General features: G+C 43.3%; 1 protein-coding gene across 2 annotated transcripts in view; it reads left to right on the top strand.

Annotated features, from left to right (window-relative positions):
- Positions 1-681: 681 nt before the first annotated feature.
- Positions 682-18,625, top strand: part of PIK3C3 (phosphatidylinositol 3-kinase catalytic subunit type 3) — a 93,096-nt gene continuing 75,152 nt past the window's right edge. For both annotated transcript variants that reach the window (XR_010067371.1, XM_063295875.1), the window contains exons 1-8: positions 682-802; positions 1,946-2,134; positions 4,217-4,360; positions 4,722-4,851; positions 12,667-12,753; positions 14,668-14,763; positions 16,464-16,535; positions 18,377-18,481. Coding sequence is in view for 1 of the 2 variants with exons in the window: in XM_063295875.1 (XP_063151945.1) it covers positions 735-802; positions 1,946-2,134; positions 4,217-4,360; positions 4,722-4,851; positions 12,667-12,753; positions 14,668-14,763; positions 16,464-16,535; positions 18,377-18,481 (891 nt within the window). In the remaining variant the exon portion in view is untranslated. The remainder of the gene's footprint in view (positions 803-1,945; positions 2,135-4,216; positions 4,361-4,721; positions 4,852-12,666; positions 12,754-14,667; positions 14,764-16,463; positions 16,536-18,376; positions 18,482-18,625) is intronic.

Genomic DNA, 18,625 nt, shown 5'->3' with positions numbered 1-18,625 from the left:
CCGACCTTCCGATCGGCAGCTCAGCGGTTCAACCCGCAGCACCACCACGTCCCTGGAGGGAATGATATTAAAGGCAAAACTGAAATACTTTGGCCACATAATGAGAAGACAGGACACCCTGGAGAAGATGCTGATGCTAGGGAGAGTGGAGGGCAAAAGGAAGAGGGGCCGACCAAGGGCAAGATGGATGGATGATATTCCGGAGGTGACGGACTCGTCCCTGGGGGAGCTGGGGGTGTTGACGACCGACAGGAAGCTCTGGCGTGGGCTGGTCCATGAAGTCACGAAGAGTCGGAAGCGACTAAACGAATAAACAGCAACAAAGCTTCAGGAAGAGCAAAGTTTATAACGAACTGAAAAGTAAAAGTAAAAAAAAAAATCTGTGGACAAAGGAAAACAAACTCCACCCTTAATGTATTAAGTTGCATTTCTTTGTCCAGCTTCTTTCCTTGTACGGGGGAAAAAACAACAACTTTAAGCCGCTGGGCGCTGCCATCTTACTCCATTCCCCGTGGGCGCGGCCATCTTGGCGTCGGGCAAGAGCGGGGAAAGGGCTTCGCTGCCCTTGCTGACGAACGCGGGGCGCGGCGCGCAAGCTCCAATGAGGCGCGCCGGGGAGCGGCTCCGGCCGCTGATTGGACGGCTGGAGGCGCGCGGGGGGGGGGAGGGCCGCGTGCGAAAGCATCAGCTGGTGCCGGTGACAGAGCAGCGGGAGGGTCGCCGGATCCGCCGCCATGGGCGAAGCGGAGAAGTTCAGCTACGTGTACAGCTGCGATCTGGACCTGAACGTGCAGCTGAAGATGTGAGCGGGTGCACGCCGGGGGTGGAATGGGGGGAATGGGGGCACGGCTCCTCTTCCGGGGCTAAGAGATTGGGGCGCGGGAGGGGGTCCCTGCTTTGCTTTGCTTTGCTTCGCTTTGCTTCGCTTCGCTTCGCTTTGCAACGACCTGGGGCGCTTCTCTCCTGCTGGGTGCCTGCCCAGCCCTGCAGCGCACGAGGCGTCTCCGTCTCGGCGAGGAGGGGGCGCCCCTCGGCATGCGCTGCACTTTCTTGCGGGGGGTGGGTGGGCGCCTTTGCAAAGGCCCCCTCCCCGTTCTGGCGGGATTTCGGCTTACCCGCTCCTGCTCGTGGTCCAGTGCAAAGGGCAGCGCGACCGGGCAGAGGGGTGGGGGCCAGAGAGAGCCCCCCTTGAGCCTGGGTTGAGCTGGAGTCAAGCGGCCTTTTAGCCCAGCCTCCCTCGCAGGTGGGGAGGGGGGGCTGTTGGAATAAAATACGATAACGTGGCCCAAATCACAGGAAGCCTCCCAGGCACACCCCCTTGGACGGATGGGAAAGAAATGCAATACTCTGGAAAGTTATTGGTGTCATTATGGCTTAGTACTTCCCAGATCTCAGTTCCTTCCTTCCCACTTCACTAAAACAAGCCGTGCTGTTGTATTATTATTATTACTATTACTATTACTATTATTATTTGTATTTAATTTCTGTACTTCTACAGTCGGGGAATGTATCGTCCTTTGCTCTGAAACTTCACAGGTCAGGGAGGGATTTAAACCCAATTTCAGCGCCCTGCTACGGTGGCCCAGCAAAGCCGCTGGAAAACACCCACACGCAAACTGACGGTATTGAATTATGAACATGCGTGATAATCAGAAAGCTTAACCGTCCCAGTACTCCAGAACTTGCTGCCAGTTCTTCCAAAATTCTGTTCTGATAGCAGATATTACGTCAGGGAGAAAGCTGTGAGGCTAGCTCTCTGCATGGAGGGTTTTGGTCTGTGCTTGATTTTTTTAATAGAGTATTCAGTCCTGCCTGTTTCGCGGAAACCTGCTCATCGGGAGCCATGAAAAGCCATTGATCGTGCAAGTTTGGCCTTCAGTAGATGTGTTTATTTGGCTCTGGGAATGTCGTGTTCAAAACTTGCTTTTCTGCCTTATCCACTTAGAGGCAGCTTGGAGGGGAAGAGAGAACAGAAGAGCTACAAAGCGGTTTTGGAGAACCCCATGCTCAGGTTCTCGGGGTTGTACCAGGAGACTTGTTCTGACCTGTATGTCACCTGCCAGGTCTTTGCAGAAGGGAAGCCTCTCGCTCTTCCTGTCCGGACGTCCTACAAAGCTTTCAGCACCAGGTGGAAGTAAGTCCTCTGGGTTGGGAGTCAGTAGTGCCGGTCCTCAAGCTCTCATCTGGGCCTCTCCTTCCACTCTTCAAACACTTTCTGTCCTGGGACTTCCCTGCCACAAACTTTCTGATCCCAGGAAGGGGAAGGTTCTCTCTGGAGATAACTGTATATGGTTAGTTGTGTCTGTGGAGTTTTGCATGTGTTTTATGAATTTTTAAAAAAATGATCATGTGCCATCAATTTGCTGTTGACTGCTAGCAACCACAGAGTTGAACCTTCTCCAGCATGGTCTTCAGATCTGTCCAACCTTTGCCACTGTAGTTGAATCCATAAACATAATAGTAATAGGTAAAAGGTGACATCTCCTTCCAGGTGAGCTCAGCCTGGATGCATCCACGTTGTTTTCTTGTAATTGTCACTGAGGCGGTTTTCCATTGGCTTCCTGTTGTTGTTTATTTGTTTAGTCACTTCCGACTCTTCGTGACTTCATGGACCAGCCCATGCCAGAGCTTCCTTCCTGTAATTGGCTTCTTACAGAATAGTTTTTGACTTCCCTGAATAGTTAACAGGTCTCAGATCTCCCAGTGGCCACATCCACCTTTGTTGTCCCCAGTACAGATATCAGCATGTAGAATTGGATGTTGATCTTTCTTTCAGTACTGTATGCATTTTGAGGGGGGGAGGAATGACTTGAGAAATTCCAAAGAATAAGGGTATACCAATCAAAGCAAAAGTTTGTAGCTCAGGGTTGGAGTCCTTGGTGCTCTCTGAGCCTTGTTGTTTTCTTGCAGATGTTTCACTGCCAGACTAGGCAACATCTTCAGTGCGAGGAGGGAGTGGGCCTTGCTCTCTGTTTATATACCATGCAACTCTTTGCACTGAAGATGTTGCCTAGTCTGGCAATGAAACATCTGCAAGAAAACAACAAGGCTCAGAGAGCACCAAGGACTCCACAATAAGGGTATAGTATAGCCAATATTTTTTTTTATCCTTGCCCAATGGTGATTACCCCCAAGCAGCCTTGTCCACAACTGGCAGTCTCTTACATATGTGAACCTCAACTCCCAGAATTCTCTGCCATAGCCATGCTGGTTGAGGAATTCTGAGACTTCAGTGTCAAACCTCAGGGAATGGGCAAGTTGGGAAAGGTTGTTCTAACGCCATGCTTGTGTATTTGTGATGGATTTAGGAGTGTTTCTTAAAGCTTGGTCTTAACTTTTCATGTGTTGTTTTCTATTCTTGCTCTGGGTTTTTAGCTTACCATACAGCAGGCCACTTGGAAGGTTGATTGGGAGAGGGAGAAAGTGACATTTGGAGAGTCTCAGGGACCTCCCTTTCTTTACCTCACTTGATTGCTGTAAAGGATGTAAGAAGTCTTGCCTAGTTGGATCCCACAACTAGTTCACTTCCTATCATAGCCCACCAGATGCTGCAACTCTTCCCTAGACGTGGCTTGTATTTCTCTATGTTTCTGTGGGGAGAAGGTATCTTTGCGCTTTGTGGAGCAGGAACCTACCCCATTCCCATCAGCAGTGGTCAGGATGACCAATGGATGATGGTTGCTTTAGGCCAAAATAACTGGAGCAGCCTTCCCCAAGTTTAGCATCATCCACCAGTGTGGACCTCTTCAAGTCCCAGAAGTCTTCTACTGGTTGAGGCATTCTTGGAGTTGAAATTTGCACATCTGAAGGTTGCCCCACTTGGGGAAGTCTGATCTGAAGAAATCCAAATTGTGGAAGACTAAGGGAAAATAAAGAAGAAAAAACAAGTTTGACATCCAGGGAGAACTGGCGGATACAAGATGGGGAGTAAGTTTCTATCAACTCACCTGTGAGGATTTGCTTTGTTTGCTGTTATTCATTTATCTGTTACTTGGTGAAGTCTCAGGGCTGCATCCTGAAGTCTTAGATGTGTCCTTCAGAGCACTTCCAGAAGTTGCCACAGATGGTTATTCATTACTGTGACAGTAACAAAAACAAATAGATAAATCATGTTAACAGTGCATGGTACTCAGTAACTGAGTAAGATTTTTGGGCTCTGGTCTGGGGATGGCCAGAACAGTGTAAATCTAAACTAACATTAAACTTCTCCCCTCAGCTGGAATGAATGGTTAAAACTGCCAGTCAAGTACCCTGATTTGCCCCGGAATGCTCAGGTGGCCTTGACAATATGGGATGTCTATGGACCTGGCAAAGCAGTGCCTGTTGGTGGAACAACAGTCTCCCTCTTTGGGAAATATGGGTGAGTTGTTTTTCTTCTCTTCCTCCCATCCTTTGGAGATCTAAACACAGGAACATAGCATTTGGGGAGGAGCACAGCAAACATCAGGACAGCATGCTGAAGTCCATGCATTTCATGAGCTGGAAATAAGTTGTGCTTTGGGGCTAAAAGGTGCTATGAAGAAGCTACAGAAGTTGTTTGATGCCTTTGTCACCAGATTGTCTTCTTCTGTACTGTATGCGAGTTGCAAATGTGGGCCCCAGTAGTCCATGGTGTGACATTTGCTTGAGATCCTGACCTGTGTGCCTGCCATGTTGGGGGACTCACTTCTTTTTGATCATGCTAGAATGGCTGCTTCTCTAAATTTGCACTCCTTTCATAGGATGTTCCGGCAAGGGATGCATGATCTGAAAGTATGGCCCAACGTGGAAGCAGATGGTTCTGAGTCCACTAAGACTCCTGGGAAAACAAGCAGTACGTTTTCAGAAGACCAGATGAGTCGGTTAGCCAAGGTAAGAGGAAAGTCTCCTTGCTCATTGTTTTAATAGTGTTTGTCCTCAGCATCCCATTGTGATTCTCTGTGATAGTTTGAGAAGGATCTCAATCAGAGTGAAACCATGAACTGAACAAGGCAGGCAAGGAGTTCAGTCTGGAAGTTAAAGCATATTTAATCTTCAGCATGGAAAAAGAGGCATCATTGACTTCCGGTTAACGGGTCATTAATTTAGAATGAACTTATTATTTCAAACTGATCATCTTTCCCCAACTCAAAGGTCCTCCAGTAGTCTAGGTGGGGTAATGGAAGTTGTAGCCCAACGCCTCTAGAGATCTTCTGGCAGGAGAAAGCAGATGAAGATCATTTTCTACAAGTTTTCTTTGACTTCATGCTCTGACTTGGACAACTGGAAAACAAGAGCCATTGAGTAAACCTACAAAATCCTAGATTTTATTATAGCAAAATATTCGGAAACTAAACCATGTCTTTGGATCAATAGTATTTAACACGTTTGTAGAAAACATACCATTCCAGGAACTAATTGTTCCAGAGAACATAGAAATGTGATTTTTTTTTCTCCTCCTGGGCCAAACCAGTCTAGCCATTTTGAAGATGGTCTGAAGACTTTCCAGAAGTAAATGTTCTGAAATAGGTAATAATTCTAAAAAGCCATTATTTATTTATTTATTTATTTATTTATTTATTTATTTATTAATCAAATTTATCACTGCCGATCTCCCTGGAGAAGGGACTCTGGGCTGTTTACAATGAAACATAGCTAAAAAGCCATATAAAACTATAGAATAAATATAGTACATAATAAAATATAAATAGGTCGACACATATAACACCATTGCTGCGCGAGCTGCACTGAATGCCAGTCTGCTTCCGGGTCCAATTCAAGGTGTTGGTTATCACCTTTAAAGCCCTACATGGCATGGGGCCAGGTTACCTGAGGGACCGCCTCTTCCCTGCTTCATCAGCCCGCCCCACCCGATCATCCAGAGAGGGCATGTTGTGGACCCTGTCCGTAAGAGAATTTCCTCTGGTGGGGTCCAGGAAATGGGCCTTCTCTTCAGTGGCTCCTGCCCTTTGGAACATCTTGCCCCTGGAGGTGAGGCAGGCCCCTTCACTCCTGACCTTCCGGAAGGCCCTGAAGGCTTGGCTCTGCCGTCTCACTTGGGGCGGGAAAGTGGGTATCCATTTTTGGGGTGGCTTGCACCCTAGAGTCCCTCCCACCAGCTTGGAATTTTATAGCCTCTTGGATTTTATATTTACTTATTGCATTTTATAATTGTAATGTGTTTGATCTTTATGAGATTTTAACGTTTATGGCTGTAGTTTGATTTTATTGTAAACCACCCAGAGTCCCTCTTTGGGGGGAGATGGGCGGTGATTAAATTTGAACAATAAATAAATAAGATGGAAACCAGATGGTTAAAAGTTCTCCATAAACTCGCAAATAAAACAGGGCCATTCTAGGCAGCTAGCCATCCCCAGGAGTGACTATTCTCCCTCCCACCCCAGGCGTGGTGACAAAACCAGGTCTTTAATTGTTTGCAGAAGCCCAGGAACAAAGGGGCCTGTCTCACCTCTGGAGGGGAGAATATTCCAAAGGGCAGGAGCTATTGCGGAGAAGACACGCTTCCGTGACCCCATCGGATGGAACTCTTTAACAGAAGGGGTCCGTAGCATGCCCTCTCTAGATGCCCCAGTGGGATGGGTTGATGTGATGGGGATGAGATGGTCCCTCAGGTTATTATTATTTTGTTCTTACTACAGTGTTGGACCATCTTTAAGGGGAATCCCATTGAGAATGCATTGTAGCAGTGTAACTCACATTTCTAAATAATAAGCCACAGTTTATGTATTTCCCTTAGGGTTGTCTAGTACAGATAGTCCTCGTTTAGTGATCACAATTGGGACGGACAGCAAAATTGTTAAGCAAAGTAGTTGCTAAGTGAAACTGTGACTGTGCTTATGATCTGACTTCAGCTTTCCTTTGGCTGACAGACCTGCGGAGGTTGTAAATGCAATGATTGGTCACAAAGTTACTTTTTCATCACTGTTGTAACTGGGAACAGTCGCTAAATGAGTCAGTTGCTAAACTAGGACTGTCTGTATTTTATTCAGATAGGTTGATGATGTAAGTTGCAAAGTCCCATTTTAACAATATACAGTATATCTGCTTGGAAGTAGGAAGTATATGCATCTACTTGGAAGTTCAGGAAGACTCACTTCTATGTATAGGAGGACAGCCTACCAAATTGAAGCCCATCCTATTAAAAATGCTTTGGTTTTCAATTAGATTGTAGGTTTAAGAAATTAAAAAGCCAGAGAGAGGCAACTGAAAAAGAATTCTGCTTGTCTATTAATGTTTGACAAGGCTGGGAATCACCCAGAGAGATATGAGGAAGCAGATACCATATATAAGGACTAAGGATGTGCAAAATTTGCTAATTTGCAAATGGACTGTTCTAGAGAACTCTAGAACTTTCCGTTTTTCCTGCAGATATGCTAAATCTTCTCTGAACCAAGCCATTCTCAGGAACAGTTCAGTGATTCCCAGAAGTAAATCTGAACTAGAGGCATACTGAGGTGTTCCAGGGATGAGCCATTTCATCTACAACACTATGTCTGGGGCACCTTGAACCATTTTTGGTTCAGCAGGTTTATTTCCAGAAATCACTGAACTGCCTCCAGGAATGGCATGGTCTTGAGGTGGTTAGAAGTGGTCCAGAGGAGAAAACAGTTCTCTGGAACATGGCATTCCTGAAACTGCCCCAGACAATTCCACCAAAAACATGGCTGTTTTATCTGTATATCATATAAAATATCAAATGTATATCAAATATATTAGTATCATGTAGGGGCAGGAACAAGGTCTGATGGTTACAGAATTGTGATCTCATCAGAATTCTTCTGCTGCACTTCTGTGACTCTTGTGGTGCTTCTGTACCTGAAGACATGTCTCCTTTAGATCTTCCTGTTGAAACTAAATAAGTTACATTTTTATGGATCACCTTTGGCCAGCCTAGGACCTTTAAGTATGTTGGGAATTGTAGTCCATTGCATCTGGAGGCAGCACAGATGTGGAACATACGTTAGCCTTCCTGCCTATTTCTTGGCGTTTTGATTATCTGTTGGAAAAGTGGAGTTAAATATAGTTATGACTGCTCACTTTCCAGGACAGCTGAGTGTTAGCATTGCTTGTCTGTGTCTGAAGCAGCTAAGAGTGAGCTGCTTCTTAGTCAGAAGGCAGCCAAGAGTACTTGTGAGAGCAAAGGACAGAAAAGTGAGTTTTGCCTCCATTGAAACTCAAATAGAATATTGATATAGATTTGTAATTAATGGTGCCTTTGGACCATAATGCCAGATGTCCATACAAACGTAGGTCATCTTGCAGACCTTTGCAGTGATAGGAACATGATATTTCCATGGTCAGTTTCCATGTTCAGAGGTCACTCTGAAGACCAGTTTCTGGGAGAGAAGAGCTCTTAGATTTTGTTCCCTGCTTCTCAAAGGAGGTCTGTCTCCTCCCATCTCACCCCTTATTTCCTCACCCTGTCTCATCTTTGGGTCTTTTTCTTGTGTCTCATGTGGCACTGCTTTTCCTTGGATAACTCTTGCAGAGGCCAGGAAAACTTGACCAGATTTCTGCTTTCCACTCCCTCTCTGGCTAATGTTTGACTGCATTGCTAAACCTTTGGCCCATTAGATCAAGGGAACATTTCCAAGAAGACAAGAAGATTCATGGACGGGTAATGATCTTGGTTGCATCTTTGAGATGTGCAGCTAACGAATAGGTCTTTTTAATGTAGGCCTCTGGCGAGGAACATTTGGAGGAAGTAAGTATCAAGGAACCATGGCCTGCTGGCACCAGTCTTTGGAAAAGCACATGGTTGCAACTTCCTGAGGACTAACATTCTAATCTTTGAAGAGCTTTCCTCATGCAGCATATGTCAACTTGTTCATATGCCAGTTTGCTCATCTTGCACCTGTTAACCCTCCTGAGCTTCATAGTAGGATTTCAACATTGGGCTAAGCTTTGGTTTAGCTGCATAGATTATATAACACCTTAAGCTTTAAACCATGATTTATACATCACAGTGATTGAGGTCACTTATTGTGCTAAACCAAAGAAGGCATATTATGATTTAGGTTGGTGTCTGAACCCAGTGCCAGGCTGGAATTTAGTCATAGAGTTTTTTCCTTCCAAAATGGAGAGTGTTTGACAATCGGTAAGATCCATACTTAGAGTAGACTTATTGATGGAAATAGCATATAAAAGGTAAAGACACAAATATTTGCTTCGATTGGTAAAGACACACTTGGCTACAGCTTGAGTCTTGGTAGGTATACCCATGCATTTTTCTTAACAGTGTTATGGAAGTTCTAGACTACAGCCCTGGTATTTCTTAGTGATTGCTCATCCAATTACTAACCAGGGATGACTCTGCTTAGTTTCTAAAAGCAGCCATAGTTGTCCAGGTACAGCCAGTTGCTGGAACAAATAAGATTTAGTCATAAATAAAGTCCCTTTTATTACAGCAAATCTTCCTGTAAGCTTGACTCAGATTTTAATCTTCTGCAAACAGTCAAAGAGAGTTTATGGTTTACTAATTTATGGGGACAGTATTTGTCTCCAATGATCATAAATATCTATATTTTTTTCATATTACTAGAGACTCAGATATAATACTTGTCTCTTTTTCATTCATCACCAGTTCAGTGGAAGTATTTAATGAAATGCAACCAAAGGTAACAATGGTTAGATGTTTCTTATCTTTGCTCTTATATTAACGTGGCTGGGTTTCCACATAATGATGAACCTTCATGATAATCTCATTATGGTACAAAAGTTATCAAGGTGCAGAATTGGGGTGGTCTCATAACAAAGTTAATCAGGTCAGATGAAGACAGAGCAGTTGGAGTTACACGGCACACTAAGTTTGATTAGCGTTAACCATTGTTAATTTTTTAATGGGCTAGCGTGATGGATGAGCCTGCCATGATTGCTAATTGACATTCAGGATACTATGTGAATCTAGAGTCTGTTGAGTTGGAGGCAATAGACGTATCGCATAATACACAAACAAATCAATGATTCAGGGGTCAAGATAAACACATTGTGTGAACCCAACAGTAAAGTAATAATTGGCTTAAATGGTAATTTTCCCCACATTGGGATCACATAAACCCTTAATACCTTAGAGGTATAGCAATTTATGTTACTTGATTGGTTAGAGGGGCATAAAACTCAGCAGCCCCTTGTTTATGGGAAAATGCATGGAGTATGGGGTGGTTTGGGTAGAGCGAAAAATGCTTTTAATGATCACACTGGGATCCTGTAATGATTGCCTATTCAAAATCACCATCAGACTCACACAGGGCTTTCATGGATATCTGATTTAATAATGAATAGTATGCAGGATCACAAGCAAAGCTGAGAATAGTAAAAGCGTGGGATGTCTCCCAATAAATCCCCAAGCAACTCCCAATCCCTCCCCCCAAAGTCAACACAATTCCATGCCCTGCGGGTGCCCCTAACGGTTCCTGCTGGTCTGTGGGAAACATCCTTGACAAGGTGAGATAACCCAAACATGCATTCTTCACTCTTCGCATCGCAGCCTGGTACAAGGAACAGGAGCAGCCCCCTCCCGTGCAGCAACTCCTGTCAGCCCCATGGCATGGGAACCCGTTACAATGTTTTCCAGGAACATTGGAACAGTAACCATGACAGATCCGTTTTGTCCCCTCAAAGCATAGAAGGGTTAATTTAATGAATAACTGCTTATGATTGCTGCTATTTTTTTAAAAATTGTATTTTAACTTCCTGACTAAAACTGTACATCGGAAGTGTGTAGCAAAGTTTAACTCTTCTGCCCTGATTTTTTAAGTGTCTTTTTGGAATGGATTTTGTTTTGCACTTTGGAATGGACCATTTCCCCAATTGGTCTGCTCACAAGTATGTGAGGTTTACTCTGTGTACTAATTTTAAAGCTTTCCATTTAATCCCATAAGGAACTTTGCATGCTCAATACCCTGCTGATGCTTGTCCAAACTCCTGGTTTTCTGACTCCTGATCAGTTACCAAAAGAAAGAAAGAAAGAAAAAAAAAAGCTGTGTAGGAAGCAGACATGTTGAGATGTAGTGATGGCAAGGAAAAATTTTGAAGGCTTTGCACAGTGGTAGGCCTAGTCAATTGCCAGGCTAATTCAAATATAACATTGGCTGCCATTTTTGAGCCCTTAGTTGGTCCCTTTCACAAAAAAGGCTGGGTGTATTGTCACAAGAAAACGTGCCCATGTGGGGAAGTTGACTTTGACTGTTTTCTTCTGTACTAGTCTGATAATGATTTATGTTTTCTCCTTCCTTTTCTTCCAACTTCCTTTTCTTCCTTTTCTTCCCAGCAGAATATGTTGATAACCTTTATTAACTAAGCTAGTTTTAAAACTGCACTGAGCCAGCTTAGACTTATTGGGAAGAACCCACCACACATTCACACACGTAGCCATCATTGCTAAATGGTTTCCTGGTGGCATTCACACAACCCATTTACTTGTGCTTAACATAGAGTAAGCATGGTTTTAATTTAATTTTCTGGGTTTGCGGACACCAAGCTATAAAGAAAGCTCCTAGGCTGGATTCCTACAAGATGCTAGGCAAAAATGTGGTTGGCTGGATTGTTCTTTGGTACGTTACACGAACACAACCATCTTGTCTGAAGTTGAAGAGAAGCATTGCCCTTACTTCAGTTTCTTAGAACGCTATGACTGCTTAGTCTACCTCAGTGAGATCTAAGTGAGAGTCCACGGGGTGTAATGGTGAAAATGTTGAACGAGGAGCAGAGAGACCCACATTCTAGTCCATCCTCAAGCATGGAAGTTCCCTGAAGGACTCAGGGCTAGGCATCATCATCCCTCAGCTCAACGTGGATTGTTGTTGTGGGGGAAAATGAAGAGAAATCCTTGCGCAAGCCACTTGAGCTCCTAGAAGGAGCTGAAGCCAGAAAGAAGAGGGGCCAAAGCTAGAAGGGGTGGGGCTGCACATGCTCTCCCTGACCAGCTTCCTTTGCTTCATTTTTGCTTTCACTTTCCAATTGTCACTTCTCTTTCCCATCTAGCAGGAAAGAGAAAAAATAACTCTTATCAGAAATCTGGACTGATTTGGTGATGGGGAGGCTGTGGAGGTGTCAAAAATCAAGATGGAAACGGTGACCCCCACCATTAAAACCCTGAGCCTTTTTTACATATGTCACAACACATGTAAAATAAAGGTGGAGCTTCACTTGTGGCTCCACCTTGTCGTTTTTGATCCTCCCCCTCCCTCCCCACAACTGGGTGCCTCTGCAAGGGCTTCATGTTAGCCACAAACAGATCAAGCACGCCCTTGGGAGTGAAATCTGACTTAGTTTGAGATATTTATTTATTTATTATTTTCTATCCTGCATTTATTATTTTTTATAAATAACTCAAGGCAGCGAACATACCTAATATTCCTTTCTCCTGTTTTCCCCACAACAACCCTGTGAGGCAAGTTGGGCTGAGAGGGAGGGACCGGCCCAAGGTCACCCAGCCGGTTTGAATCTGAACTGCTTAAATGCCTTGAGGAAGGTGTACTGAAAGATGGCAAGAGGTGGTAATAGGAGATGCATCTAATATGCATTTGGTGGTGTGCAACGTTGATATTGTAGCTGTAGGTAGGTAGGTACTTAGGATACACACAGACACATATACGTACAGGTGGATGTAATTCCTTATTATTTTCAACATGGCAACTTCTTCTTTCTTTCCAGCTAAAATGACAACGTTCTACCTTTTCCTTCCAGCTCACGAAATCTCACAGGCAGGGGCACATGGTCAAAGTCGATTGGCTGGATCGGTTGACCTTTCGAGAAATTGAAATGATCAACGAGGTATGCATGGGCTTCAATGAGCTTTGGGGCATTGCTAATTTGGAAATGGTGGTGCACAGCAGGTGCTGGACCTTCAGGGAACATAGTCAGTTCTTCTTCAGTTTTCACCCCCCCCTCCCTGCCCCCCCGGCCTGGTCCTCTTTGCAGTGGTGTAATTTGGGGCAGAGGGAAGGATGAAGGTTGTGTTGGTATTTGGCCTCTGAATAATATCAGAGGAATCTATGGGGGTGTTCAAAAAAGTTGGCAGATGCAACCAGTGACCAAGGCTGTACACAGGCCCCTGTTTTACATATCTTTCTCCTGTAAAAAGGGTCATGCAGTTGTGGCCACCATCTTGATTTTTCCCTTCTTCTGTCCCCTGTGATTGCCCTGAGCTGTGGGTGCTGAGAACACATCAAAGAGAACATTGGAAAACAAAGTTGGATTGAATATAATGTATGTTTAATTAAGGTCTCCCACGAAATGAACTTCACTCCTGGGGGTTCCACAAGCACATTTGTGGTCCTTTCCTGCCAATGATAACGGAAGTGGTTCTCCATTAACACCTTTTAGGATTTCTCCCCCCACTTTTTTTTTTTTTGACTTCCCAGTCTAAGGAATCTCAAATTAGAATTTCTATCCAAGTATTTCCCAGGTCAGCAGCATCCATGAGGGTTGGGGCAGGGTGTGGGGATTTCTTTCATGCTGTTCCAACGCAAGCCTGCCGCTTTTGTTTGTCCATCATGAGATCGCATGGATGCAGAAAGGGGAGAGTTAACGGCATGATGCTGCAACACTTTCTTGTGCATAAGAACAGGGAGATCCTGTAGATCTTCATGAGTAAGTCCAACTTTGCTGGGCCTTTTTGACCCTGCTGAATGAATACAGTGAAAAGTTCTGTGAGTGCAGAAATGCAAAGAACTCAAAAGTCAAGATCCATCCAATACAACAGTTCATTTTTTACTTATGATACTATTCTTAATCCCACATTTTCTGGAGTTTCGGGGGACTGAAGCGAGAAGGCGCTGCTTTTCTGCAGCAACACCACCCCCGTGGAACAGCCTCCTGGTCGAGATCAGGATAATTCCTTGTCAATGTTTCAGGAGCTACTAAAGACGGGGTTGTTCCAAAGAGCCTTCTCCTCATTTTATCGTGTTGTCTTGAACTGCTGTTTTTTATCGTCTTCATTCTTAAGTTTGGAGGGTGGTGCTTTTATTGTTCTTATTGTGAAATTTGTACTGTGGATGTTTTCATGGGTTTGTATATTTAAGTCTTTTGGATTGTGTTGGGATAGAAATGTGAAAATAAATAAATAAATAAATAAATATATATATATATATTTATATAAATATATAATGAGAAGACAGGACAGCCTGGAGAAGATGCTGATGCTAGGGAGAGTGGAGGGCAAAAGGAAGAGGGGCCGACCAAGGGCAAGGTGGATGGATGATATTCTAGAGGTGACAGACTCGTCCCTGGGGGAGCTGGGGGTGTTGACGACCGACAGGAAGCTCTGGCGTGGGCTGGTCCATGAAGTCACGAAGAGTCGGAAGCGACTAAACGAATAAACAACAACAATATATATATATATATATATATTCAAAGCACTCCCTGCTCTCCTTAGGGAGAAAGGAAACTGTGCAAGTTCCTTAGAAGGAGAAGCAGGGAGTCTGTGCATTATTTTTTTCCAAATATTTATATTTATTTTATTTATATATCAAATTCAGTCACCGCCCATCCCACTCAGATGGCTGCTCTTTATAGGCTGTTGAGGCAATATTTCCCAAGTTGTGCTCTTTTGAATGTCTGAAAGGGATGGCCCCTAACGTTTGAGCACAAAGAATGGGCAGGTGCGTAATTTATTTTGCAAATTAAAATTCCCAATTAAAGCTTCTTCATGCTGCTTTGCTCTCTCTTCTCCCTTTTTCTTCTTAGAGCGAGAAGCGGAGTTCTAATTTTATGTATTTGATGATTGAATTCCGTTGTGCCAAATGCGATGACAAAGAATACGGGATAGTGTATTATGAGAAGGTATGCAATGCCTGCCGGTTATCGATTTTCATCTATTTGATTTGAAGTATCAAAGAAAACTACTTTCTTTTCACTCCTGATCTGATATGGGTGGAATATCATCTCCCGGAAAAGGAGCCAACATTTGCTCAATATCAGATGTTAGCATCTACATGCCGAGCAAATAGGAAAGTTCATTTATTTAATGTTCTTCAGGTTTTGTAAGCTTTTAATCAGCCTTGAGGAGGTTTAACAAATCTAACCCTCAGAGCTTCTCCTCTCTTGTTTCCTTCTGTGTAACGATAGACCATTTAAAAAATAATAATAAAGATTCCAGCAAGAACTAGTTTTGTTTAGTGGGACAAAGAAACAGCATTTTAATGGACAGCTTGAAGAAGGTCCGCTGAACTGGAGAATAGGGCACGGTGGATCTTTATGTCCTTTGCACAGTGCCGTCACCCAAATGACATAATTTATGCCCTTTGCATAATGATGTCATTATGCAGATGACGGAATCGCAGCAGACCTTTGATCCGCTGCATGAAATGGTGTGCTGCACCCAGCGAGGTTGCAGGCTGAAGGTATGCATTCACAGCAATGATGGGTAATGTTTAGTGTCGTGAGGTTCTCCAAAGTTACATGGGCCCTAATAATCAGAATGATGTAACAGTTAGTGAAAGCAAGCTGATCTGAGGCAGTCACTAAGATATTGTATAAAACATGTAAGATAAAATGAACAGTAAAACCGACAATAAAACCCTGTGAAATAGAGAATAAAAGCAAATATTAAGGAAATTAGGCATACCAATGCAGCATATACATCAGCACATCATTAAAAGGCCTGAAAAGGTAATAAAAACAGTGCCTGGTATCTCTTACTAGACAGGTCATTCCCAAATTGGAGCTACTACTAGAAAGGCCCGCTCCTAGGTGGTCACTAGCTGTTCCTTAATCTGGCAGGTCATCTAGAGTAGGCTTCCAAAGATGATTTGGAGTAAGAACGTAGAATAAGAAATGTTCCTTCAGATACTGTGTTTTATCATGAATAGCAGGAAACTATAAATCATGGTTAATAGATCACAAAGGTTGGGTTTACCCAGCATATTTAACATACCCCAGCAAAACGTATTAGCATGACATGTGGCCCCAGATTTTCTACGTGCATGTAGGTAATACCAAGAAACATATCAGTGGCCATCTTTGCAGATTTTCTGGTGATGGATGAATCTACCCAAGCCCAAGAACCTGCTAACGTTATTATTTTTTTAAAGAGAACCTGGATGCAGAATATCATTAGAACCACTTTTGCTTGGCTCAAAATACAGTTTTCTCAGGCATAGAAAGCATTTTGCGTGCATTACTCAGTTGCAATCTTACAAAACTTTAAAGTAGGCCAGTAGGTCTTGTTCATGCAATAAGTTCAATTGTGTGTGTGTGTTTTTTTAATGTGGTTTATTTAATAAACCACAGTGATTGAGTTCATACAATTTTGTAAGCTGAAGCCAAACAATTCATGTTATGGCTTAATCTACCATGTTAATATACCATTTCCTAATTCACGGCTCTATCTGGCTGTGCATTTTTCCTGCAAAGCTGAATTATTATAGAAAGACAGCACAACTTAACAACTGAGTTTATGGTCTTCTTTCTGGAACCTTTTAAATAGCACTGACTATTTTATATGCTGATTTAATGCACTTTTCTATGGCTTTCTAACCTAGGATGGTGATGAGGCATCTCCAATTTTCACAAGCTCAGAGATTGTTAAGGTTCCAGATCCCCAGATGTCTATGGTAAATATGTTTGGATACAACATACCTTGGGACAGGCTGCAGTTCATTGCATACCCAAGAAGAAATATCTATTTGTGAGTCTTTGGGCATGTGAATATACAAACAGGACTTCCAAAGCTGAAGATGGCTTACATATCAAACAGTCTTGGGGCCAAAATCTGCCAAAATCATCAGCAATAAAAATGACAGAGACAAGAAGATGGGTGGTGGTGGTAGTGGTGGTGAGAAAATCATGGTTTCATCAAAAGTTACCAAGTGCTATATCTTTTTTCCTTCTTCCATATCCACAGCACTCTTTCCTTTTCCAAATGCTATTCCTTTTGGCTAACCATCTTCATCATTAGACTTCTTTATTCATTCTTATAGTTATTGTTGTTTTCAAGAGTATGCTATGGGTTAAAAAGGTACACAGAAACAATGTGGAGGGCACAGGGGGAATACAGGATAGGGAAGGATAGATCTGCGTCCTTCCCATCCTTGATTTTAATTTTTCTTGGCTACCGTGAGCTGAGCTGAACTTCCTTCCTTCCTTCCTTCCTTCCTTCCTTCCTTCCTTCCTTCCTTCCTTCCTTCCTTCCTTCCTTCCTTCCTTCCTTCCCTCCCTCCCTCCCTCCCTCCCTCCCTCCCTCCCTCCCTCCCTCCCTTCCTTCCTTCCTTCCTTCCTTCCTTCCCATATGTTTGCTTTTTAAGGTATAGTTACCATGTCAGAGTGTGCTGGAAAGCGTTTGGCCCGAGAGATCAGAAAAAACACACACCAGTCATTTCTATAAGAACAAATGTATTTACAGAAAGCTTCTTACATAAACATATTTACAAGCTTATGCATTCACACATGCTCTGAGAGGACTGGAAGGAGAGGCTACAAAAAGGAAACTGAAACTGTAACAAACCCAGGCAAATTCCTCCCAGGCAATTTCCTGATATGGTCATTATTTTCACACCCATACTGAGGATACTTAAGTCTGACCTTCTCATCCTGCCAGAGTGATTTGTTACCGTAGTAACCTTACTCCTTAATAACAACTTGAAATACCAACATACCAATCCTGGTTGGTAACTATACCTGAAAGGATAGGACCAGGCTATAAACTCAAGAATGTCAGACCATATCAAAGATATCCAGAGACATGTGGGAGAACATGGACATCTTGCAAATGACAGGTGCTCTGTGGGATGGAAGAACAAGGAGAGGGTTTTATTTCTTTGTTAGAAAACATATTGGCTGGGTTCACCCATTGGACTAAGCAATTGTTTGTTTACCCATGTTTTCTAGAATAAAAGTCAACTGGCTAAATCCATTTAGCATGCTAAGCCCCAAAACATGCCTACAAGCCTAAGTGGTCGGGTTACTACAAAAAACTATGCCGAAGCTAAAAAAAAAAAAATGTTATGGCAGGAAACCTGGCTATTTGAAGAAAACCTTGGGGTCAACTCCATCAGTGGGTAAAGGGGTACGTGATGGGTGGTGAAAAAGATTGTTGCTCAGTTTGGGTACTTGCACACAGTCCAAATAAGTGGATGCTGAGCTCAAAACCATTTGCGGTGCAGGGATGGGGATCAGGCAGAAAAGTCAAGATGGAAGCTGTAATCACATGGTCAAAACTCTGCCCCTTTATATGCAGAGCTTGACTGTAGCCACCATCTTGACTTTTGTGTGTGTGTGTGTCCCCAGGCCCTGCCAGTGCATCTGCCTGCACTGTTGAAGCATCACAATTATGTCGGCTGTGGCCTTGCATAAAATTCTGTATCTGTTCGACTTGCATCAGTTAGAGCAGAGACTATTGTACATATGTAATTGCAATTGGTTAAAAATGATTTGCTTTTAATTGTTACTTTTAAAGGAAAACTTGGTGGAAAGTAAACATCACAAGCTTGCAAGGAGCTTAAGAAGCGGCCCGTCTGACCATGATCTTAAACCCAATGCTGCTACCCGAGATCAGCTTAATGTAAGTTGCACCTTAAAAGAACACTTTGAATTATTCTTTCTTTGATTTTCTTTTCATGCTTATGCTGCAGGTGGACCATCTGGCAATGAAGTCAGTTAGAACTTGTCTTACTTATATCCTACATTTAGCTGGGGGTGTTGACGA

Source organism: Candoia aspera, chromosome 2 (genome assembly GCF_035149785.1).
Source record: "Candoia aspera isolate rCanAsp1 chromosome 2, rCanAsp1.hap2, whole genome shotgun sequence".
Taxonomy (NCBI): domain Eukaryota; kingdom Metazoa; phylum Chordata; class Lepidosauria; order Squamata; family Boidae; genus Candoia; species Candoia aspera.
Note: the sequence above shows the minus strand (reverse complement) of the source record. Positions and strands in the feature narration are given on the sequence as shown.